This window comes from Bombina bombina, chromosome 3 (genome assembly GCF_027579735.1).
Source record: "Bombina bombina isolate aBomBom1 chromosome 3, aBomBom1.pri, whole genome shotgun sequence".
Lineage (NCBI taxonomy): Eukaryota > Metazoa > Chordata > Amphibia > Anura > Bombinatoridae > Bombina > Bombina bombina.
This window is the reverse complement of record NC_069501.1, coordinates 1,214,919,545-1,214,944,850: the sequence shown is the minus strand read 5'-3', so window position 1 is coordinate 1,214,944,850 and position 25,306 is coordinate 1,214,919,545. Positions and strand designations below refer to the sequence as shown.

General features: G+C 39.6%; 1 protein-coding gene across 3 annotated transcripts in view; it reads right to left on the bottom strand.

Annotated features, from left to right (window-relative positions):
- Positions 1-19,916, bottom strand: part of TENM4 (teneurin transmembrane protein 4) — a 953,133-nt gene extending 933,217 nt beyond the window's left edge. For all 3 annotated transcript variants that reach the window (XM_053708674.1, XM_053708672.1, XM_053708673.1), the window contains exon 1: positions 19,694-19,916. In XM_053708674.1, coding sequence (XP_053564649.1) covers positions 19,694-19,916 — 223 coding nt within the window. The remainder of the gene's footprint in view (positions 1-19,693) is intronic.
- Between the last annotated feature and the right edge of the window lie 5,390 nt (positions 19,917-25,306).

The following is a 25,306-nucleotide window of genomic DNA, read 5'->3' as shown; positions in this document are numbered from 1 at the left end:
CATCCTCAAACGAATGGGCAGACGGAGAGGGTGAATCAGTGGCTCGAGCAATACCTACGATGCTTCTGCTCTCACCAACAAGATTCATGGGCCTCCTACTTGCCCCTAGCAGAATTCGCCTATAATAATAATAAGAGTTCCACAACTGGCACATCACCATTTTTTGTAAATTATGGTTTACATCCAAATTTCACTCTACTTCCGAAGATTGATACCCCATGTCCTCAGGTGAATGATCTAGTTAACGACATTTCTGCCAACTTTTCTTCGATTCGTGAACATATTCTTCAAGCACAAGCATCACAACGCAGGTACTACGATCTTCGCCACAGACCTAGTCCTCAATATTCCGTAGGACAACAAGTATGGCTCTCCACTAAGAACCTCAAGATACCCTATCCTTGTAGGAAACTAGGTAAACTCTTTTTGGGTCCTTACCCTATCATCAGGGTAAATGGTCCAACAACAGTCACACTCCAACTGCCATCAACTTTCAAGATACATCCGAAATTCCATGTGTCTCTTGTCAAACCTTGTAACCTACCCATATCAAATGTTACATCAGCAGACCCAATACCTTCTGCTACCCTTGATATGCAGTATGAGGTTCATAGCATTCTGGATTCCTAGACTCCGTCATGGGAATCTTTTCTATTTGGTACATTGGAAAGGATTTGGACATGAAGATGATTCCTGGGAGCCTGCCTCGAACATATCCGCTCCACGTCTGATCTCTCTCTTCCATAGACGTAACCCTGATCGTCCCAGGCCTTGAACCTCGCTGTGGTTCTTTTTGTGGGGGGCTCTGTCAGGGTTACTGCTTACTAATGATCTGTCCCTTTAAGTGCTTCCTATATCAAGCACTTCCCCCAGCACTCATTGCTGGTTAATGAGAAAGGATTCACAGTTCAAGCGTGTCTCTGAGAGTTTCCACACTCTCCAACAGCCTCTCTAAATTTCTATTCAAAGAGTTCCTAAAAGTTACTGATAATATCTCTTATCTTTCATCCCTACATTAAGCAGCACTACTACTTTAATCCACTACTGGAATATTTCACCTATTGCAAGGAAATCAAACAGACTCAACATCTCATTCCTGAAGCTGTTACAAGGTAACAAGATTTGCAAGCCGCTTCAGACACAGCACAGCGAGTAGCGGTGACGTCATCAGCTGCAGCCAACAACCGCTCTCCCTGTGAGTACCACGCTGCTCCTCATAGCAAACGGACACAAGTATCTAACTCCTGGGTTTTCAGGTCAGAACTATTTAATCCATTATTATTCGTTATTTTCACATAACTTGATGAACTATACCTGCCTAATCAAGGAATACAATAATTTACGTTATTTGCTTAATTTGAACTGTTTGCGTTTACAATTGCCCTGATAGTATTATACAGTTTATGAAGTTAATAAACTGACACTTATTGGGCAAATATTAAAACATTATATGAAGCATTAACAACTAATTCATCAAGCTTCTTTAATGTTACAAATCTATTTTTGAGGCAATTGCTGTTTCTGAGTTACAAAACAAAATTAAAGGCTTGTTCAAATTGCTACTATTACAGTAGGCTGCTAAATGACTCCCTGCATAGCTTCTTTGATGGATTTACGTTCAGTGCAGGATTGGTCTGTGCCAGTTTCAGAAAACCTCGTAGTGAAATGGGTAGGTAATTAGTATTCGCTCATATAAAGATAGCACTTTTTATGGGTGCTACGTGTCACCTACGCTCATATTACAAGTTGGAAGTAAATGCGATTGATCAAATGTAATCAGATTGTGCGATCAAACTTTTTAAGTGACCTCAAAGCAAATTTTTTAGGATATATTTTTTTGCAAAAGAGCTAAAATCACTTAAACTAGGACAACGCCTGACAAATGCCATTTTTAGGTTTTTTTTTTATTTGTGGGGTTATTTTAGTTTTAGTATAAGGTTTTTTTAGTGGGACTTTTTTTTTAAAGGTACTTTAGTTTGAGGATAGGGCGTTTTCATTTTTGGTATTTTTTTTTATGGTAGTGTTTTTTATTTTTATAACTTAGGGGATCTCAGAGTAGGGGTTATTGTAGTAGGGATAATGTCGGTTTAGAGGTTAAGTAGTGTAGGGGTTATTGTGTGGGGGTAACGGCGGTTTAGGGATTAAATAGTGTAGGGGTTATTTTGGTGGGGGTTGAGGCAGTTTAAGGGTTAATAACGATGGGGGTTATGGTGGATTTGGGGTTAATAGTGTAGCAGTGCTAAAAGAGTAAGGATATGGCAGTTTAGGGGTTATTAGAGTAAGGGGTTAGCGTGCAAATATAGGTGTTATTTTTTTTTTTTTACTTTGCTGATCCATTGAAGTCAATGGGATTATTGTGACATTGTTAAAGGGACATAATACTCATATGCTAAATCACTTGAAACTGATGCAGTATAACTGTAAAAAGCTGACAGGAAAATATCACCTGAGAATCTCTATGTAAAAAAGGAAGATATTTTACCTCACAATTTCCTCAGCTCAGCAGAGTAAGTTTTGAGTAAAAAAATATACTTTAGCTGTTGCTCAGCTGCAGGTAAAAAAAAGAAAAAAGAACTGAAGAGTAGCCAATCAGCATCAACAGTGCTGAGGTCATGAACTCTTTTACTGTGATCTCATGAGATTTCACTTAACTCTCATGAGATTTCATAATAAACTTCCTTAACCCCTTAATGACCACAATGTACCCTGTATGTCACTGGTCGTTAAGGGTTTTTTCAGGACACAATAGCACAAGTCTAGCATGAACACGCTATTAATGCCCTCCCTCCAGAAGGCTTTGTGGAATAGAGCAGTCTCAACGCTGGTGGCAAGACCGCACTATAAAACAAACAAGCCCCAAAAAAAGGCCAGCGACATACAGGGTACGTCGCTGGTCCTTAAGGGGTTAAACTGAATAGAGAAATAAGACGAGTGTGCACGTAAGCTCACTCCCTTAGCTGTCCAGGGACAGACATACTAATTTGCTGCTTAAAGTCCTTTACAATGGAATGTGAATACTGAGAAATTTTTTAAGTAAAATATCTTTCTTTTTTACATAGAGATGTTCAGGTGATATTTTCTAGTCAGCTTTTTACAGCTATGCTGCATCACTTTCAAGTGTTTCAACATTTGGGTATCATAGCCCTTTAACGCAATATCCTGTGGTTAACTTTTTGCGCACGTTGGGTGCAACATTTTTACTTTCAATTTGTAATACCAGCACTACCCTTGTAATCTAGCCCTAAATGTACAGGGGGCTCTAAGCATATCGCTGTTTTAAGATGCTTTAAAGGGAAAGTCAAAATTAAACTTAAATGGATTGGATATGACATTTTGAACCACTTTTCAATTCACTTTTATTATGAATTTTGCTTAGTTCTCTTCATATTCTTAATGAAAGAGTAATGCTAAGTGAGTTCAGGAGTGCTTACATGTCTATAGCAGCAGTGATTGCAACATTGTTTATTGCAGTGTTATACAATGTTGCAAATACTGCTGCCATAGACTGGTAAAGACACATGCACGCCCCTAAGATTCTATCCGCCTACCTAGGTTTATGTTTCAACAAAAAATACCAGGAGTACAAAGCAAATTTGTTATTAAAAGTAAATTGGAAAGTTGATTAAAATTGCATGCCCTATCTGAGTCATGGAAGTTTAATTGTGTCTGTTATTCTTAGAGTGAGACTAATATGCAAGATAATGCACCCTGGGCTGTCAATTGCTCTCCACTAGTAATTTAGCCCCCTTTTTAGAGACTATCTTTTTTTGACTGCTGTTTAAATCTCTAACCAGCACCCTTTGTTAATACTGTCTTGTGTTATATGTTTTTTTAGAATTTTACAAGTGTTGCATGTCCTTTCTATCTAAAGCAGAACTCCTTACCATAATGCATATTATGAGATTGTCACAGTTTAAGGGGCTATCTCTGCTGTCCCTCTCACAGATTTTTCTTTAGGACAAATCCCAGTTTCCAAAACAAGCAATTGCCTGCATATAATCTCTCTGTATATATTTGAAATGTTAAATGTTTCATTATAGAGTTTGTTTCCTTATATAGTGGTGTCTTCAGAAAATAATTATTAAGGCACTTCCCAGAGACCCACTATTATTTTGGGTGGGACAATGACAGAAGGGGGTGGGACCTGGTGGGCACACAGCTGAGTCAGGGAGGTCTGTGGGCGTGTTGAGGATGTGTCATTGACAGGCCTGGTGCAGAGCTGGGGTGGCAAAATAAGGACCAATTACAGTTTGGGGGCACATGGGAGGCCAACATCTATGCTCCCCCCCCCCCCCCCGCAACACCTCTTGTATCCTTATATTTAATAACCCCAAAAGTGAAAAAACAGTCTTTTCTCTAAAGGGAGAGATAAAATAGCTGCTACATGCTGTCATGTCTCCAAACATCCTGCTTGGAGAAAATGGATGGGGAAATGTTTTCCTTTAACTTTACTGGAACTTTCCATTTTTAACATAACATATTTTTATTAAATGTATATATATTTCAAATGTTAAATGTTTCCTTATAGAGTTTGTGAAGCTTATTTGTGTTTCATTACCCAGAATCCATTGCTGCAGTGGTATACAGTGATGTGTTGTGTGTCTCTGAACATGATGGAGAAAACAATGTTTTAAAACCTTTTAAAATCAAACATTTAAACTGATTGCTCAGCCTGTGACAAAATATATCAGATCCCTCAATACTACTCAGACTAAATGATCCTCACCAGGACAGCAGCTCATAAATTATGGAGAAACACAGTGCTACAATTAACTGAAAATCAAACGTATTTGCAATAAACAGCATGATATGCATTGATTTTCATATCTCATGCACTGTATCCCCTTTTAGAATGAAACAACTCAGGTTGAGTCAATAAGAAGACAATAAATATTGAAGAGTTTACATTGCACTTTTTCCACGCTTTGCTGACCGCATTGTTTTGCTGTCTTGGTGTTCTCATACATTGCCAAATGCAGTTAATACTTACTTGGATATGTTGAAAATGTATTTGAACAGCTCTAAACACTGCTATTATAAAGTATCTTAAAGAAAAAGGTTTATCTTCTGCATTAGGATTAAAGGCATACTAAACCCTTTTTTTTTTTCATGATTCAAATAGAGCATGCAATTTTAAGCAACTTTATAATTTATTCCTATTATCAATTTTTCTTCATTCTTTTGGTATTTGAAAAAGCAAGAAAGAATGCTTGGTAGCCGGCCCATTTTTGGTTCAGCACCCTGGATAGCGCTTGCTTATTGGTGGCTACATTTAGATTAAATTAAACTACATTAAACTCTCATATTATGCTGTGCTATATTGCACTGGGATTGTTTCTCCTTCAGATATAGAGTGTGATATTCAAAAGCTCGCTGCTCAAGTGAGATGATCTAAGATATCTTGTTAGTATGGAGCACAAATTTTAATTTTTTTTTACTTATCTCACTATCTCAGGGTTTTGTATGTGAAGGAGACACCCCTAAATAACAAAATAAAATCGAAATTAAAAATACATTGTGCTCAAAACATTTCTCTCTCCATTTAAAACAGCAGCATTTATTTAGTATCAGTTGTGTATTTCCTGGCGATGATCATTGACTTATAGGTGGGTTTTTCCTGCTAATTCCTGTTGACTGACAGCAACAAATGCTCATTGTACAGCCAATGAATATAAGCAGCAGATACAGTCAGCCAAAGTGTATTACTAGGAAGTACCATTCTGCCAAGAAGTAAATAACAGAAGCTGCTCTATTAGTTTTAATTTACATTTAAAGGGCCATAATAGTCGAAAAAACATAAATTATGACTTAGCAGATAATTTCCTTTCCTTCGATACAGGGAGAGTCCACAGCTGCATTCATTACTTGTGGGAATACAGAACCTGGCCACCAGGAGGAGGCAAAGACACCCCAGACAAAGGCTTAAATACCTCCCCCACTCCCCTCATCCCCCAGTCATTCTGCCGAGGGTACAAGGAAACAGTAGGAGAAATATCAAGGTGTGGACTCTCCCTGTTTCGAAGGAAAGGAAATTATCTGGTAAGTCATAATTTATGATTTTTTTCTTAATACAGGGAGAGTCCACAGCTGCATTCATTACTTGTGGGAAACAATACCCAAGCTACAGAGGACACTGAATGCTAACGGGAGGGTAAAAAAGAGAGGCGGCCCCTAATCTGAGGGCACCAGAACCGAAGGCTTTTTCAGCTGAAGCAAAAACATCAAATTTGTAAAATTTGGAAAAAGTATGTAAGGAGGAGCAGATAGCACGTCTTACAAATCTGATCCATAGAGTCCTCATTTTTGAAGGACAAAGAGGAAACCACTGCTCTCGTAGAATGGGCAGTAATCCTCTGAGGAGGCTTAAGACCCGCTGACTCATATGTTAAGCGGATGAAACTCCTCAACCAAAAAGATAAGGAAGTAGAAGAGGACCTCTGACCTCTATGCCTTCCAGAATAGATAACAAACAGAGAAGAAGTTTGTCTAAATCCCTTCGTAGCCTGAAGATAGAACTTCAAGGCACGAACCACATCCAGATTATGCAGTAGACGTTCCTTCAGTGAAGAAGGATTAGGACATAAGGAAGGAACCACAATTTCTTGATTGATGTTACGATTTGACACAACCTTAGGAAGAAATCCTTACTTAGTTTGTAGAACAACCTTATCAGCATGGAACACCAGATAAGGAGGGTCACAATGCAAGGCAGCAATCTCAGAGACAATAGCTAGTAGAAAAAGAACCTTCCAAGACAAAAAAACTTAATGCCAACCTCATGCATAGGCTCAAAAGGAGCCCGTTGCAAAACTTTAGGAACAAGATTTAAAATCCAAGGAGGAGCATTAGATCTAAACACTGGCCTAATCCTAGTCAGAACCTTAACAAAAGACTGTACATCCGGAAGCTCAGCGAGCCTCTTGAGCAGTAAAACAGACAGGGATGATATCTGCCCCTTCAAGGAACTAGCTGAGAGGCCCTTCTCCAGTCCAACCTGGAGAAAAGAAGGAATCCTGGCAACCTTTACTTTGTGCCAGGACAAACCACGCTCTTCACACCAGAATAAGTAGGTCCTCCACACCTTATGAAAGAAATGCGACGAGTAATCGGCTTACAAGCTTGAATGAGAGTATCAATAACACTCTCAGAAACCCCTCGCTTGGCTAAGACTAAGCATTCAATCTTCACGCAGTCAGCCTCAGATAATCTAGATTTTGATGAATGAAGGGGCCTTGTTCAAGCAGATCCCAGCGACAAGGTAACCTCCAAGGAGGAGATGACATCCCCACTAGATCTGTGAACCATATCCTAAGCGGCCACGATGGAGCAATCAGTGTCACTGATGCCTGCTCCTGAAAGATTTGAGCCACCACTCAGGGAAGGAGTGGTAATGGCAGGAAAAGAGAAAGTAGATTGAACCTCCAAGGCACCGCTAATACATCTATTAACTCTACCTGAGGACCCCTGGACCTCGACCCATATCTGGGTAGCTATGTATTGAGACGGGACACTATGAGATCTATCTCCGGCGTTCCCCACCTGTCAGAAAGTGGATCGCTGACAGCAAACAGTCAATGCCAGGAAGCTTCTCGTTCCCCCCTGATAGTTGATGTAAACCACCAGGGATATAATGTCTTATTGGAATCAGATAAATTGGGATGACCCAGTAGGGGCCAAACCTTCAGAGCATTGAATGTAGCCCGAAGGTCTAGAATGTTGAATGGGAGGGAGCTTTCCACAGGCACTGCACCTCTTGGTGCCCCAACCAGCTCCCCATCCTGACAGACTTGCGTCCGTAGTCACAGTCACCCAGGATGGTCTTAAAAAGGATGTCCCTCTGGACAGGTGATCTGGACAGAGCCACCAAGAGAGTGATTCTCTTGACCGGTTGTCCAGAGAAATCTGTTGAGACAGATCCAAATGATCACCGTTCCACTGCCTCAGCATGCACAGTCACAATGGCCTGAGGTGGAACCTGGCAAAGAGAACGATGTCCATGCTGGACACCATGAGACCAATCACCTCCATACACTGAGCCACAGATGGCCTTAAGGAGGTCTGGAGGGCAAGACATGTTTAAGCTAGTTTGCAACTTCTCTGGTCTGTTAGAAATATTCTTATGTCTATGGAATCTAATATTGTGCCCCAGAATTCCACCCTGGCGCTTGGATAAGAGAACTCCTTTCTCTATTTATCTTCCCCAGAGGAAAGATTCCGAATGGTCTTCCGCCAGACTAAACGATGGCGCTTGTACCAGAATATCATCCAAGTAGTGAGCTACTGCTACACCCTGGTTCTGGCGACAGCTAGAAGAGCCCCTAGAACTTTCATAAAATTTGTGGAGCAGTAGCTGGACCAAACGGAAGTGCAATGAACTCAAAGTGCTGGTCCAGGAACCTAAACCTGAGGAACTGGAAGTGTTCCCTGTGGATTGGAAGGTGAAGGAATGCCTACTTCAGATCTATAGTGGTCATAAACTGCCCTTCCCGAATTAAGGGAAGGATGGACCTTATTGTCTCCATCTTGATGAGGGGACATATAGAAATTTGTTTAAGCACTTTCGGTCCAGAACTGGACGGAAAGATCCCTCCTTCTTTGGGATCACGAAAATGTTTGAATAGTATCCCAAACTTCTCTTTATGATAGGCACTGGGACAATGACTCCAAAGCAGGACAGATCCCATAGGCACTCCAGAAAGGCTTCCCTCTTTCCTAGTCTTGAAGACAGGTTGAGAGGATGAATCTGCTCCTGAGTGGATGAGATTTGAAACCTATCTTGCAACCCTGAGCTATGACCTCCAGGACCCAAGGATCCTGCATGTCCCTGAACCAAGACTCTGAAAGAGCGACAGCCTGCCCCCTACACGATCCAAAATAGGACCATGGGCCGCCCCTTCATGCGGACTTAGTCTCGGCGGGCTTCTTGCTCTGCTTGGATCTATTCCAGGACTGAGCCGGCTTTCAAGAACTCTTTGTTTGCTCTAAGCTAGCAGAGACATCTGACACTGGGCTTTTATCGGAACTAAGGAACAAAAATATGAACTTTGTCCCTTAGAATTGTTCTCCTTAGCTTACGGTATGAAGGCACCCTTGGCCCCTGAAACCATGGAGAAAGTCAAACAAACTCTTTACCTTAAAGGACAGGGAAAGAGACTAGACTTAGAAGTTATATCTGTTAGAGCGCCTTACGGGCCTGAACAGAAAACCTGAAGTCTTCGCTATAGGCTAATTAATCTGCGTAATAACAGCACAGATAAAATTAGTTACCCAGAAGGCCGTAATTCTTTCCTGAAAAATGTTGAGGAGACCCTTCACCTTGATCATTTTCACGAAGGAGACACACCAAAAGGTAGACGCTCCAGCAGCTGCAGCGACAAACGCCGCCCGTAAAAGCAAATATCCCATAGGTTGAAAATCCTTTTTAACAGAGTTTCCATCCTTATATCCGGCGGCTCTATGAACAATGAACTATCCTCACATGGGCTAGCATTACGTGTGGCAAGCATAAAATTAGCGCCAACCAAGTAGGGATGGGAAAAAGAGAACCCAACCCCATAGAGAGCCCGGAACTGGGATCTTTAAAAGACGACGGGAAGAGAAATCTAATCCTGTACCACTCGTCCTAAATAATGATTGCCATCAAATTTAATACCCAGAGGTTTGACTGGCAGCTCGGCCTTTGGAACCTCTAAAGTAGTCAAAACCTCCTTTAGTAGAAAGCGTAAACGCAGGGACGGAACGACAGGGGGTGCAGAGGTCGCAACTGCAATCGCCCCCCCCCCCCCCCGAGGGTGTGTTTATGTGTGTGTATGTATATACATGTTGTTATGGATATAGCGCCGAAGACCAAGCGCACCTATAGCTCTGAACAAAGGCTGACTAGCTAGCCTAGAGGGGGGTATTGATAAATGTGTGTGTTCAAAGCGCCTCAAATGGGCTAGGTGTCAACGGAGGAACTGATGTACTAAAAACAAGTGTAATTGCAAACTTCCCTAATAACACATGTAAAATTAAGGTAACATAATACAGTAATAAACTATAAAATACAAATGAAATACAATATAATGTGGATCCACAATGTCACAATTTAAGCAATATTACAAACGTTAAAAAGTTTTAAAATTATAAAATAATTATCATGTGGTGAAGGATGAGACTCTATATGGATTGGAAACCAATGCTGGTCTAGGTGCAAATATTCACTTGCAAATGATGGGGTGTTGGAATTTGTTAAAAAATGAGGTGATGTGGTGTAGGCATCCTTTAGAATAAATAATAAATGGTGCTGATTGCCTATTGCCTATTAGGATGGGTTGGTGGTGCTTTCTGTGTGTGCCAGTTAATAAAAAATGTTAAAAAATGTGGATCAAAAATATGGGTAAAAATAGTGATCACAATTGTGGAAAAAAAAAATTTGGGGGGGGGGGGAATTGAAAAAATACAAAAATCCTTGAATGTCTGTAAAAATATGGCAAAAATATAAATAATATGAAAAATCTAAAAAACTTTTTTATGTGTGTATGTGACTGTGTGTATTTTTGCATGTATGTGTGCGCGCGTATATTTGTGGAACCAGCAAATTACAGACCTTGTTACTACAGCATGGGGGGGGGCAGGGGGTAAACAGTGTCACTATATACAATATGGGGGGGCTGGACTATGTCACAGACTACTGTGGTCACTTTATAAAGTACTGGGACTGGTAGGGTCAGGCCAGCCATCTCAACGGCAGATTGCAGACTGTGTCACTAACTCACTATATACAGTAATAGGGGGTCAGGCCATCTCACAGACTGTGGGCACAGGGTACCTACTTTTGCAGACATGTAATCTGATTCACATTGTGATTTTGGTGTTAAATGTAAAAAAAAAGAAGATATGTATCAAATTCACATTTTCTTGGGGGGGGGGCCCTTCTTAGATTTTTGCACCTGAGTCCTATGGTTTCTAGTTACGCCTCTGCGTAAACGTTCTGTCCTAAATAAAAAAAACTGGATCCTACACACAGGCGGAGGATTATAGACAGCAGACTCCAACCCTGAAAGTTTATACTCTGAAGTTTCAGAGAGAACCTCATTCTCAGATAACTGATTGGATATATCCGACAAATTACATGATGCCACCTGGGCAGGAGTGCAAGAGTTAACCTTTCGCTTGCACTTAGCAGTGCGAGGGAAAGCACTAATGGCCGCAGACACCCCCGTATGAAACTGCGCAGTAACGGCTGGTGAAAAAAGACCCCCGCCAGATGGAGGATTAGCAGAGCAATGAGACGCTGAATGTGTATAAAAAGATGCATCTAGGGTGTGCACCTCACTGGACGAGGCTCCTCAGAGGTGAGCGGCTTAGTGGTATCAAACAACCGTATTTGATATAATCCCCTTATCAAGGCATATGGAACATAATTGAGAGGGCGGATATTCCAGAGCTCCCTCACAATATAAACAGGCATTACTCTTTGAAATAGAGGGAGAAGCCTCTAATGAATCAGAATAAATTACATGCTTAAGTTAAGCAACTTTTACTTTTAAATCATCTCATTTTAATGCTGCTCATATCATTACCAACCATATCAGCACAGCATCTATTTTTATTTTTTTTGTATTTTGTAACTCAAACTAAATATTTTTTACAGCAGAGTAGGGAAAGGCAAATTGTAGGCTTTAAAAAAAAGTGTTAATGTATCCAGCAGTCAAGGCTGAAGTTCTCATTAGGCAATGTAAGTATTTAGTAACTCCTGGTCTCACAGCAGCACCTCCCTGGGTATTCAAGGTCACAATTCTGCAATTCACAGTCCCTGTCATCTTACATTATGTGTTCATTTGGTTTCCCAGGAAAGAACAAAGCATGCAAACGAATTTGCTCTTAAGCAAATATCTGGTCTTATTGAGTGAAAATGTTAGTTGATATTACCAGGTACTGGGGGGGAGAGATGTCAGGGAGTGTCTAATCAGGCAGTGCCTAAGGGTGCTAGGGGTGTAAAGAAAATGCTCTGATGCAAAATAGTGCTGTTTTTTTTATATTTCACTATTGCTGGTCTATAACTGTGTTTAATCCATGAGAAGGGGTGATGGACTTTCAGTCATGAAGTATTGCAATCTTTATGCTGAAAATTCCTTTATTTGCAGTGAGTTTATGCCGAGCTGAGCGCGTTAGCAAAACCCTATTTTTTCAATAAGGCGACGTCTTCACTTGTTAGCCAATAGCCGTGCGGGCCAATTGGCATTATGGTGTATGCCTAGCACGCTATTGGCTAAAAAGTCACAGATATCCAGCACAGGGAATGTGTCACGTTGTGCCAGCAACAAGGTTCCTACCAGAACCCAACAATATAGCATAGGCAAAGATGAAGCAGCACCACCAATTTCTTTATTCAAGTTGCTTTATTCAGCTTGAGGAGTAGCCAGACCAAAAAATCAAACAACAACGTTTCGGACACAGTCCTTAGTCATGGATGGCTAAACTATACATAGAATCATCCTTAAATACCATCTAAGCCACACCCACACACCTGAAAAAAACTGCACATTTCAAATTAACCCCTTACATCCTAATTGGGTACACAGGTAAATGTCAGCACAGTTATATATTACAATATACATATACCACGGAATATAATTCTGTATACTTATACATCAAGCAAAAAACAAAACAAAAACTCCAGTCATCTGCAATAGAAGAAAAAGAAAAAGAAAAGGGAAAAATTAAACAACATTATGCATGATCAGAAATAGATTAAAGGCACACAGATAGGTCAAAATCCCTATTCATCCCATTTGGGTATAATGTCCCCAACTTATTAATCCAAAACATTTCTCTGCTCTTAAGGATTTTAACCCTATTCCCACCCCTTCTAGGAATAGGAATGTGCTCTAAAACTTGGAATCTTAATTGATTAAGGTTATGTCCAGCAGACAAAAAATGACAAGCTACTGGGGCATCTAATTTCTTAGTTCTGATGCTGCTTTTGTGTTGAACAATACGTTCACGGATACTACGGGTGGTCTCCCCGACGTACCCCAAACCACAAGGACACTTAATCATATACCCCACATATTCTGTATTGCATGTAAAATAATCCTTAATAGAAAATATGCGTCCAGTCCTAGGATGGCTAAAGGTGGGGCCTTTAATCATACTGTTGCAGTTAGAGCAACCAAGGCATGGGAAATTCCCCCAATTTTTCTTGCCTATATAACTCTGAATCCCCCTCTTTTTAAGGGGGCCAATATCTGCTCTAACAAGTGAATCTTTAAAATTTCTGCCTCTTTTATAGGCAGGCATAAAAGGTTTGCTAAATTCTCAAACATCAGATTCACAAGTCTGCAAAACATGCCAGTGTTTCAATAAATTTTTTTGTATTTTCAGACTTAAAGAAGAATATTGGCTAATGAAGACCAATCTATCAGACTTTTCTTTCTCTTTTTCCACATTATTTTTCTTACTTAAAAGGGACTGTCTAGATGTGGCAAGAGCATTCCCTAACTCTGTCTCAATTAAATCCTTGGGGTAACCCCTTGCTAGAAACCGATCACCCATCTCTCTCAGTCTTATTTCAGCCAGACTTTCATTTGACAAAATACGTCTAACCCGAAGGAATTGGCTTCTAGGTAAAGATCTGAGAAGAGACGGAGGGTGGGTACTGGTATAATGGAGGAGGGTATTACAATCTGTCTCTTTCTTATACAAATCTACAGATAGACCCTGTGAAGTCTTAGATACACGAGTGTCGAGAAAAACAACACTCTCCTCACTCCATACCAGTTTAAATTTAATCCTACTAGTAGCAGAATTCAAATCATTAATACATTTCTCCAGGGTTCCAATGTCGCCCAACCACACGCCAAAAATATCATCTATATAGCGCCACCAAGTGGCGCCATACGATAAAAATAATGGATGATTATAAACAAAATATTCCTCAAAAGTATTCATATAGATGTTGGCATATGTAGGGGCGACATTGGAACCCATGGCGGTCCCTTGGAGTTGTAGGTAATAATCATCACCAAAAAGAAAATAGTTACAACATAACACAATCCTCAACAACTGGATTAAAAATTCTTGTTGCAATGGTGAAAAACTCGAATCTTGACTCAAAACCTTGGTGACCGCACCAATGCCTGCCTCATGAGAGATGGAGGTATATAAAGATGCTACATCCAGACTAAAGAGTATGCCCCTGTTGCCATCAATAGACAGGTTCTGTAGTTTAACTATAAAATCACTTGTATCCTGTATATAGGAATTAGATAATACAAGGGGTCTCAAAGCTCTATCCAAAAAAATTGAAACCTTAGATAAAATAGAGCCCATACCAGCTACAATGGGGCGTCCAGGGGGAGAAGTTAAACACTTATGTACTTTAGGGAGTGTATATAGAACAGGGATGACAGCCTCTGATGCTAAAACAAATTTTGCAATATCTTTCTCTATTATTCCATTTTTTATTGCAATGTTAACACATACCTCAACCTCTTTTTGGATGTTAAATACTGGGTTACTGGACAATTTTTTATATACATCAGAATCTGATAATTGTGTTCTAATTTCATTTACATAAAATTCCTTGTCCATAAGTACAATTGCACCTCCCTTATCCGCCCCCTTAATGATGAGCTGTTTGTTATTTTTTAACTCATTCAGTGACATCAACTCTTTTTTAGATAAACCTTGTCCCACAGGGCTCTTTTTTCGTTTACCATAGTGTTTTCTACACATGTCAGCCACATCATTATCAACCAATTTGATAAAGCTCTGGACCCCAGCACCTACCTGTGTAGGGGTAAATGTACTTTTATTAAATAACCCAAACTTTTTTAATTTCAACATTTGCATAGCATTAGTATCAACATTACTCACTGTTGCTTCTAGAGAAGAATGGGATACACTTGTAAAGAAACTTTTTAGCTTAATAGTCCTAAAGAACCGATATAGATCTTTTTGTAATTCCAGATAGTCATAGTCCTGTTGAGGGCAATAGGACAGTCCTTTATTCAGGACTGTTAACTCATCATTTGTGACTCGTACCTGAGAGATGTTAATTATTGCCTGTTGCGTGTCATCACACGGCGTCCCCCTCTCCCTTTGTTCTTTCTCTGCTGGAGCGCAGCTGCCATATTTGTGTCACCTGTGCTTGCGGCCCCCAGAGCGTTTCCTGAGGCCTCCAGGTCGGATTCCCCCGACATCGATTCAGATGATGAACCCTGAGGGCTAGAGCGCCCGCTTCCACCGCGCGTGCGCCTGCGTCTGTACCCCGGAACCGGAAGTGCCACTTGTTCTGCCGGACGAATCCCGTCCCCACCGGTATACCTATCCGGTTGTGTAATCCTCTTCATCTCGTGAGAATTTCTTTTTCTTCCGTTCCTGGATGGTAAGCTTAAATTCTTTAATCTGCTCATCCAGGTTTTTAAGCAGCTGCTCCATTTCTTCAAGGGGTAAGTTATCTTTAAGTTCCTGCTTTATGATGTCGATTTGAGTGCCCTGGTTCTCAATCTCTCTCTGCAGACATTCAACAGTCAGGACCATTATATCAAAAGAACATTTATTTAATATCATTTCAAATTTGTTGCAGTATTCCACATTGTCTTGCATCAGCGTGGGGCGTAGATGTAATCTTAACCCTCTTGGCATACGCTTCACTCTGTGGTACTCAACTAATGTTACCGCATGTAATTCAAATGCCACATGTTTCTTTTCCAAATGTTCCAATTTCTTACTCACAGTTTGTGTGGGTGAAGATTTTAAAAAGTCTCTGGAGCCCCGGGTCAAAGTAGTGATCCTGGCGGCTTCCATATCAGAATAACCAAAGGTCTTAGGCTCATTATTCTCCTGTACAGTTTCCATATTCCCGTGCAAGGAAGGCAGTAGTTACAATGAAACAGTCACAGATATCCAGCACAGGGAATGTGTCACGGTGTGCCAGCAACAAGGTTCCTGCCAGAACAGGACTATGACTATCTGGAATTACAAAAAGATCTATATCGGTTCTTTAGGACTATTAAGCTAAAAAGTTTCTTTACAAGTGTATCCCATTCTTCTCTAGAAACAACAGTGAGTAATGTTGATACTAATGCTATGCAAATGTTGAAATTAAAAAAGTTTGGGTTATTTAATAAAAGTATATTTACCCCTACACAGGTAGGTGCTGGGGTCCAGAGCTTTATCAAATTGGTTGATAATGATGTGGCTGACATGTGTAGAAAACACTATGGTAAACGAAAAAAGAGCCCTGTGGGACAAGGTTTATCTAAAAAAGAGTTGATGTCACTGAATGAGTTAAAAAATAACAAACAGCTCATCATTAAGGGGGCGGATAAGGGAGGTGCAATTGTACTTATGGACAAGGAATTTTATGTAAATGAAATTAGAACACAATTATCAGATTCTGATGTATATAATAAATTGTCCAGTAACCCAGTATTTAACATCCAAAAAGAGGTTGAGGTATGTGTTAACATTGCAATAAAACATGGAATAATAGAGAAAGATATTGCAAAATTTCTTTTAGAATCAGAGGCTGTCACCCCTGTTCTATATACACTCTCTAAAGTACATAAGTGTTTAACTTCTCCCCCTGGACGCCCCATTGTAGCTGGTATGGGCTCTATTTTATCTAAGGTATCAATTTTTTTGGATAGAGCTTTGAGACCCCTTGTATTATCTAATTCCTATATACAGGATACAAGTGATTTTATAGTTAAACTACAGAACCTGTCTATTGATGGCAACAGGGGCATACTCTTTAGTATGGATGTAGCATCTTTATATACCTCCATCTCTCATGAGGCAGGTATTGGTGCGGTCACCAAGGTTTTGAGTCAAGATTCGAGTTTTTCACCATTGCAACAAGAGATTGTGTTATGTTGTAACTATTTTCTTTTTGGTGATGATTATTACCTACAACTCCAAGGAACCGCCATGGGTTCCAATGTCGCCCCTACATACGCCAACATCTATATGAATACTTTTGAGGAATATTTTGTTTATAATCATCCATTATTTTTATCGTATGGTGCCACTTGGTGGCGCTATATAGATGATATTTTTGGCGTATGGTTGGGCGACATTGGAACCCTGGAGAAATTTATTAATGATTTGAATTCTGCTACTAGTAGGATTAAATTTAAACTATGGAGTGAGGAGAGTGTTGTTTTTCTCGACACTCGTGTATCTAAGACTTCACAGGGTCTATCTGTAGATTTGTATAAGAAAGAGACAGATTGTTATACCCTCCTCCATTATACCAGTACCCACCCTCCGTCTCTTCTCAGATCTTTACCTAGAAGCCAATTCCTTCGGGTTAGACGTATTGTGTCAAATGAAAGTCTGGCTGAAATAAGACTGAGAGAGATGGGTGATCGGTTTCTAGCAAGGGGTTACCCCAAGGATTTAATTGAGACAGAGTTAGGGAATGCTCTTGCCACATCTAGACAGTCCCTTTTAAGTAAGAAAAATAATGTGGAAAAAGAGAAAGAAAAGTCTGATAGATTGGTCTTCATTAGCCAATATTCTTCTTTAAGTCTGAAAGTACAAACATTTTTATTGAAACACTGGCATGTTTTGCAGACTTGTGAATCTGATGTTTTAGAATTTAGCAAACCTTTTATGCCTGCCTATAAAAGAGGCAGAAATTTTAAAGATTCACTTGTTAGAGCAGATATTGGCCCCCTTAAAAAGAGGGGGATTCAGAGTTCTATAGGCAAGAAAAATTGGGGGAATTTCCCATGCCTTGGTTACTCTAACTGCAACAGTATGATTAAAGGCCCCACCTTTAGCCATCCTAGGACTGGACGCATATTTTCTATTAAGGATTATTTTACATGCAATACAGAATATGTGGTGTATATGATTAAGTGTCCTTGTGGTTTGGGGTACGTCGGGGAGACCACCCGTAGTATCCGTGAACGTATTGTTCAACACAAAAGCAGCATCAGAACTAAGAAATTAGATGCCCCAGTAGCTTGTCATTTTTTGTCTGCTGGACATAACCTTAATCAATTAAGATTCCAAGTTTTAGAGCACATTCCTATTCCTAGAAGGGGTGGGAATAGGGTTAAAATCCTTAAGAGCAGAGAAATGTTTTGGATTAATAAGTTGGGGACATTATACCCAAATGGGATGAATAGGGATTTTGACCTATCTGTGTGCCTTTAATCTATTTCTGATCATGCATAATGTTGTTTAATTTTTCCCTTTTCTTTTTCTTTTTCTTCTATTGCAGATGACTGGAGTTTTTGTTTTGTTTTTTGCTTGATGTATAAGTATACAGAATTATATTCCGTGGTATATGATGTTACTGTGTTTAACCATAATTGTATTGTAATATATAACTGTGCTGACATTTACCTGTGTACCCAATTAGGATGTAAGGGGTTAATTTGAAATGTGCAGTTTTTTTCAGGTGTGTGGGTGTGGCTTAGATGGTATTTAAGGATGATTCTATGTATAGTTTAGCCATACATGACTAAGGACTGTGTCCGAAACGTTGTTGTTTGATTTTTTGGTCTGGCTACTCCTCAAGCTGAATAAAGCAACTTGAATAAAGAAATTGGTGGTGCTGCTTCATCTTTGCCTATGCTACGCTATTGGCTAAGAGGGCGCTATTGACAAAAAAGGAGTTTTGCCATGGGTGGTCACAGGCGCTAAGCTCTGCATAAATTCGCTACAAATAAAGGAACTTTCAGCATAAAGACTTTTATACTTCATGACTGAAAGTGCCCTTTATTTGTAGCACTGGTAAATCCTAGTGTTTCAAAAACCCTAGGATTTACTATCACTTTAAGACAACTCTGGCTGCACATATGCCACTCATGTTTTGCCCAGCAGCCGTGTTCAGCTCAGTAATGCCAGTGTATTGCCACTCAGGGACAAAGAACACTCTGAAATAGCAATATTAAATGTTTCATTATGTGTAGTAAAAAAACAACAACTTTACAATATATATTAATCATTTATTATAGCCCTTTTCCTATAATTTAAGGCTTATAATTAAGAATTTTCCAATCCAGAGAAGGCTCCGCAAGCTTAACCGCTACAAACATGTCCCTAATTGTATTAAGTAGATATAGTAAGATAATGGACTGTAAAGCAATGTACATTTTGTTAACAAAGTAACAGTGGCAAACTATGTTTACTCCAGAAACAAATCTGTATTGAGAAACAATTGCAGCAAACCAGGTATTAATGCATTCAAACATTTTCAAACCTATATAGTATGTCAATGAGTTGCAGTTACAAGGTGTTTGCTGTTACTCACATAGGTATAGGCTAACCATAATGCTGCAAATACCCTCCTGTACACCTTTCTATATCATGCAGCAGGAACAGTAAAAAAAATATTTTTAAAGTAACTATTGTTTCTGGTTGCAAAGTTCCTCCCACTGATGACATCACGATCTGGGCTGCACACTAGTTACAAAAGACTCACTTATTGGATTCAACAGACTGTCAATGTTATTCAGCAGAGTGCATAGATGCAGCCCAGATTGTGATGCCATCAGTGGACGGAGCTTGACAGCCATTTCAAAGTGACCAGAAACAATATTCATCATAAAATAACTTAGGGTGCAGGAGGCTATTTGTAGCTTAATCTTAGGTAAGACTTTAAGATGACAAAGGTGTAGACTGTCCCTTTAAGAGTATTTTCTTACTGCAGATTTATATCCCTTTAACTAGAGAATCATTGCCTTACCTGTTCGACAATATTCATCTATCTCCTGGTGGACCATGTCTTTAACACGATTGCTATAGCAGATCCTTGAGTCTTGGTCGTAGGCTTTCAGAGTCTCACTGGAGCTGTAAGACTTCTGGGGTATTTTGTTATCATCACTGTCAGCCGAGGAGCTGGTGTAACGTCTCTCAGTGTCACGGCGCCTAGTTAGGGATCGGTACGGTTTTCTTTCTTTCACATCCATGACACTGTTGTTCTACTCAACATTGAAAGAAATTGGTTGGGGTACACAACGGAGAGTTCTTCAAAACAAAGAAGAAAGGGAGATATTAGAGCCCCTTATAAATTTCACTATAATGATTAAATTGTAATTATAACAAGTTATAACAAGGAAACGTTTTTTTCACTGTTAGAGCAATAAAATTGTGGAACTCATTACCAAAGGAGGTAGTGAATGACAATACCCTAGATACATTTAAAAATAGTCTGGATACATTTCTGTATATAAACAAAATTCATGGATATGATTGCTAGTATTAAATGGGTCACCTTTTAGTGGGGTTATTTAAGTTTACCTGGAGCTTTTTGTAAGTATTTTAGATTTGTATAGGTTGAACTCGATGGACTTCAGTCTTTTTTCAACCTTATCTACTATGTTACTGGTTGTATGTTTCAATGAACAACAAACTCTGATTCATTTTAAAATAAACTAAAGAAATGGCTCTAACTATCCATCTGTATTTTCTAAAAAAACAGGATCACATTAATGATATTATTATGCCAACTAACCCACTTGTTGCTAGAGAGGGCTGTAACAGTATAGCATTACAGGTTTTTTCTGGCAGCTGAAGGGTTAATACAACATTAGTTGCAGCAATTCAAATAAAAGGTAATTGCAGATAATTAATGTATGAAGTGTCAAACATTGTTGCTACAGTATTAATATTAATTATGTTTATTAAAAAAGATGGGAAACGCAATATGTTGTGGATGCAGTCATATTAAGTTTACTGCTAAATCAGAAATATTTCAGTTTAATGGAATTCCCACTTAAATGCTTATGTGTATTAAAAAAACAACAACCTTGAAATATATTTTTATTATTATTATTATTTACCCTTTCATTATTTTACCCTGTTTTTCCTGCAATTCACCTTTAAAAACAGCAAATAATATAAACATACTTAGGAACCTTTTTCAAGTGGTGCATCACTGGACTGCAAAACAAGGCCAATTTTACTAAATGATAGTACATGCAACAATAATTTGTTAGAACATGTCATTTTAACGTTAGTGACCTTGCAATGCTATATTTTTAGCCCTTGCAAAGGGGTTAAATACAAAGTTAAAGTACTTTTCATTGGCATGAACGGTCACCTAATCAGCAGCAGTAATTGCACAGCTGAGTCGTGTCAGTGCTGCTGCTGATTGGGTCAGTGTTCATGACTATTCAGGACCAGCAGGGGTGTGTGGCTCCTGAGCGGTACTTTGTAGGGGTTAAGCAAATCACATTGCAAGGTTGCTAGTATTAAAATACATGCTCTAATAAAATAAAACATCATTCATTTTTGCACTATAAAGGGCTTTTATATTCTTTTAAACCCAATGCAAGGCAGTGCTTTATTGCTGATATCTACTATAAATATATTAAAATGATTTTACATTAATGTCTCTTTAATTCCCACCTGCCTGTCTCTTTCATACTTGGTCTATTTGTCTGTGCCTTTATCTGTCTATCTTAAACTGAAAACAGGTATGGACCGAATAATTTCATGCATAAAAACCAATGAGCAGAGCTTCCAAAGCGCATTATTTATTCAATTACATAGAATTGATAGTTACAGCAGAATTTATAGTTGACACAGTGCAGAAATACTATATGGAGTTGAAATAATAATGCTAACAGTAACTGTGCACTCTGTTGTACTGCTGCCCTTGTTATAGTAAAGTGGATTTATTCTGAACTACGTGAGTGTCTGCCCATTGTTTTGCAAGTAACTGTGCACTAGTCAGTCCATACAGCTACACAGAGACTACAAGTTATCTATAGACTGCTCATATAACTGCACAGGGGTGTACTCACTAAACCATGGGGCCCCCATTCAAAATAAAAAGGTTAAAGGGACACTAAAGTCCAGGGTCGGACTGGGAAATCAGACTGGCCCCAGCACACCGGAACAGCCTGGCCCTGTCCCCCCTGCCAGGTACGTTTGCTGAGCTTCTTTTCTTTTTGTTGTTTGACCGGAGGGAAATGTTCACAGGGCCGGCCCAGCTACCAAAGAAGGGCCACTTCTTGCCTGTGTTTCTGCTTGTTATTGCCTGTGCAGGGAGGGGCTAAAGTAAACGGCCCTGGTATGCCCAAGGCTTTTTCTGGGCTTACTACAGATTACCCCCCAGTCCAATGCACCCTTTAAATGGCCCTCAGGCGCCAGAAGCAACTGGCCCAATGGGGAAATCTCCCAGCATCCCGGCAGCCAATCCAGCACTGCTAAATTAAACTTTCATGATTCAGATAGAGCAGCAGTTTTAAGAAACTTTACCATTTATTTTCATTATCAATTTGTTCAGTCTTTAAATATGCATACTCCTACTGAGCATGTGCAAGAGTTCCGAATTTATACTTATATGAGTCTGTTATTGGCTGATGTTTGTCACCTGATACAGGGGGCCAGTAAATTGAGGTAAAGATTGAAATTTGTCAGAAAAAAAAACTACTCATTTTATATTCAGAGCAAGTGATATTGCATTGTCTTTTTATTAGTTACCTGCTGGTTATGCAATTCTACTGTATTAAATGGTCCTTTAAAGCCCCACTCTCAGTCTTGTCCCAGTCATGCTCCAACCAAGCATCAACCATGTCTACTTTAAGAAGGGACATTCTGTAATCGTCAGTAAGCATGTGCCGTCATCCTGTGGATCCCCTCACACTATAGCCGGCGAGGGAGACTTCAGTCTCCGACCCATTGCTTTTTTTCCCTTTAAGGCCCTGTTTTTCACAAGTGGGCGGTGACTTTATAGAAAGTTGGGGGGGGTGGAACAAAAATAAAAAAGGAAGGCTGCTGAGCAACAGGTGAAAAAATATTTATTCCATTAAAAATAAAAACGGTAAAGACACAACAAGGCAAGGAAGGGTATTAGCCATCTAACATGTTTCGCTCAGACAAGTGCTTACTCATAGATGCTGGGGGGGGGTTGGAACCCATATCTCAGCCCCAGGGCCACCTACAGGGGTAAAGTCAGAAATCCAGGTAATCCTAGGATTACCCGTGTAAACCTGACATTACCCGAGCGGCTGTGGGTAAAGCCCAATGTAATGTAATTCCCCCATCTACACTATTTTTTTGCCTCTGCCTGAGGGGTTCAAGGTCGGCGCCCCTCTGGCATCCACCCCAAGTGAACCTCTGGGAATGAGGTTAACATATATATATATATATATATATATATATGTGTGTGTGTGTGTGTACAGATGTATTTATCTATTTATATGTGTATATATGTATTTACCAACATATATACACACATATAAACACAAAAATGCAGCCCTTTACAGTAAAGTAGATGAAAACATGAAAAATAATATTTATGTGATATTCATATTTAATAACATGTTATACTGTGTATTTACTGTAAATATTTTGCGTTCCAATGTTCTGCACATAGCAAAATATGTTCTATGTATTTATAAATAGATCTTTCTATATGTATCTGTATATATCTATACCTGTTTATAATCATCTGTATATATATAAATATAGGTATAGATATATATTATATCAAACAATCATCAGATTTATGTAGAAATATTTATTTATGAATAAATAGAACATATTCTGTTATGTGAAGAACATTGGAATGTGAACTTGTGCGCACTTGAGAATATGCGATCGTGTTTGCGCACGAGTAGGGTGTTAATTTTTTTTCCATTTTTTTTGCTCCATTGGCTTCTATGGGGGAATACATTAAGCTAATTGCAACATTGAAAGTTCGGCTTTTTGCGCGCACTGGGTTACTCTTTACTTTTAACTTGTAATACAAATGCTACCTAACGTACGCAAAAAGCTTACTTCTAGCTTTTTTTAGTTAAAATACCTCTCCGCTTGTAATCTGGCCCACTAACGTTAAATTAAATGAACATTTTCTTCCCCGTGCTCCTTATAGAACATATAATTTTTTTTCCAATTTACTTCTGTTATTGGCTTTATTTTCTTTGTATCCTTTGCTTAAGAATCAGCAACACTAGCTGCACACAGGTGAGCCAATAATAGGTAAGCTCAGAAGAAAAATATCTGTGTGAAATTAAAGCAAAAACAGTTCACCACATTTAAAGGGACAGTCTACACCAGAATTTTTATTGTTAAAAAAGATAGATAATGCCTTTATTACCTATTCCCCAGTTTTGCAAAACCAACTCTGTTATATTAACCCCTTAACGACCAAGGACATGCAGGGTACGTCCTCCAAAAAAATACCCTTAACGACCGAGGACGTACCCTGCACGTCCTCAGTCTCTGAAAGCAGTGGAAGCGATCCTGATCACTTCCAGCCGCTTTCCGGTTATTGCAGTGATGCCTCGATATCGACGCATCCTGCAATAACATTTTTTAGCAGTCCAATGCAGAGAGAGACACTCTGTGGTAGGTGGGAGCCGGTGTGGGAGGCGGGTGGGCGGCCATCGATGCCTTCTTTGAGCCAGAGGGGGGCGGGATCATCGGCGGGGTAGCCGTGGGCGCGCACTGACGAACGCCCGTGCACGGGGGCGGGCGCGTGCACGGGTAGGGAGCGGGTGGGAACCGCGACACTGCAGAAAATAGTGAAGCAAAAGTGGCAGAGAGGGGGATATAAAAATATTATAAACATTACCTAAGGGATCTGGGAGGGGGTGGGGGGTTGGACTTTGGGGGGGGGGGCAAGCTACACTACAGAAAAAATCTAAAAAAAAAGTAAAAAATTTTTTTTTTATTGTAAACTGGGTACTGGCAGACAGCTGCCAGTACCCAAGATGGCTACCAATAAGTTAGAGGGGGAGGGTTAGAGTGCTGTTTTGGGGGGATCAGGGAGGTTGGGGGCTAAGGGGGATCCTACAGAGCAGCATATGTAAATATGCTTTATTTTAAAAAAATAAATAAAAATCAAAGATAGCTTTTATTTTAGTACTGGCAGACTTTCTGCCAGTACTTAACATGGCGGGGGCAACTGTGGGGTGGGGGAGAGAAGAGAGCTCTTTGGGAGGGATTAGGGGATTTAATGTGTCAGGTGCTAGGCTGATCTCTACACTATAGCTAAAATTAACCCTGCAAGCTCCCTACAAGCTACCTAATTAACCCCTTCACTGCTAGCCATAATACACGTGTGATGCACAACGGCATTTAGCAGCCTTCTAATACCCAAAAAGCAACGCCAAAGTCATATATGTCTGCTATTTCTGAACAAAGGGGATCCCAGAGAAGCATTTACAACCATTTGTGCCATAATTGCACAAGCTGTTTGTAAATAATTTCAGTGAGAAACCTAAAATTGTGAAAAAATGAACATTTTTTTTTTATTTGATCGCATTTGGTGGTGAAATGGTGGCATGAAATATACCAAAATGGGCCTAGATCAATACTTGGGGTTGTCTACTACACTACAGATAAA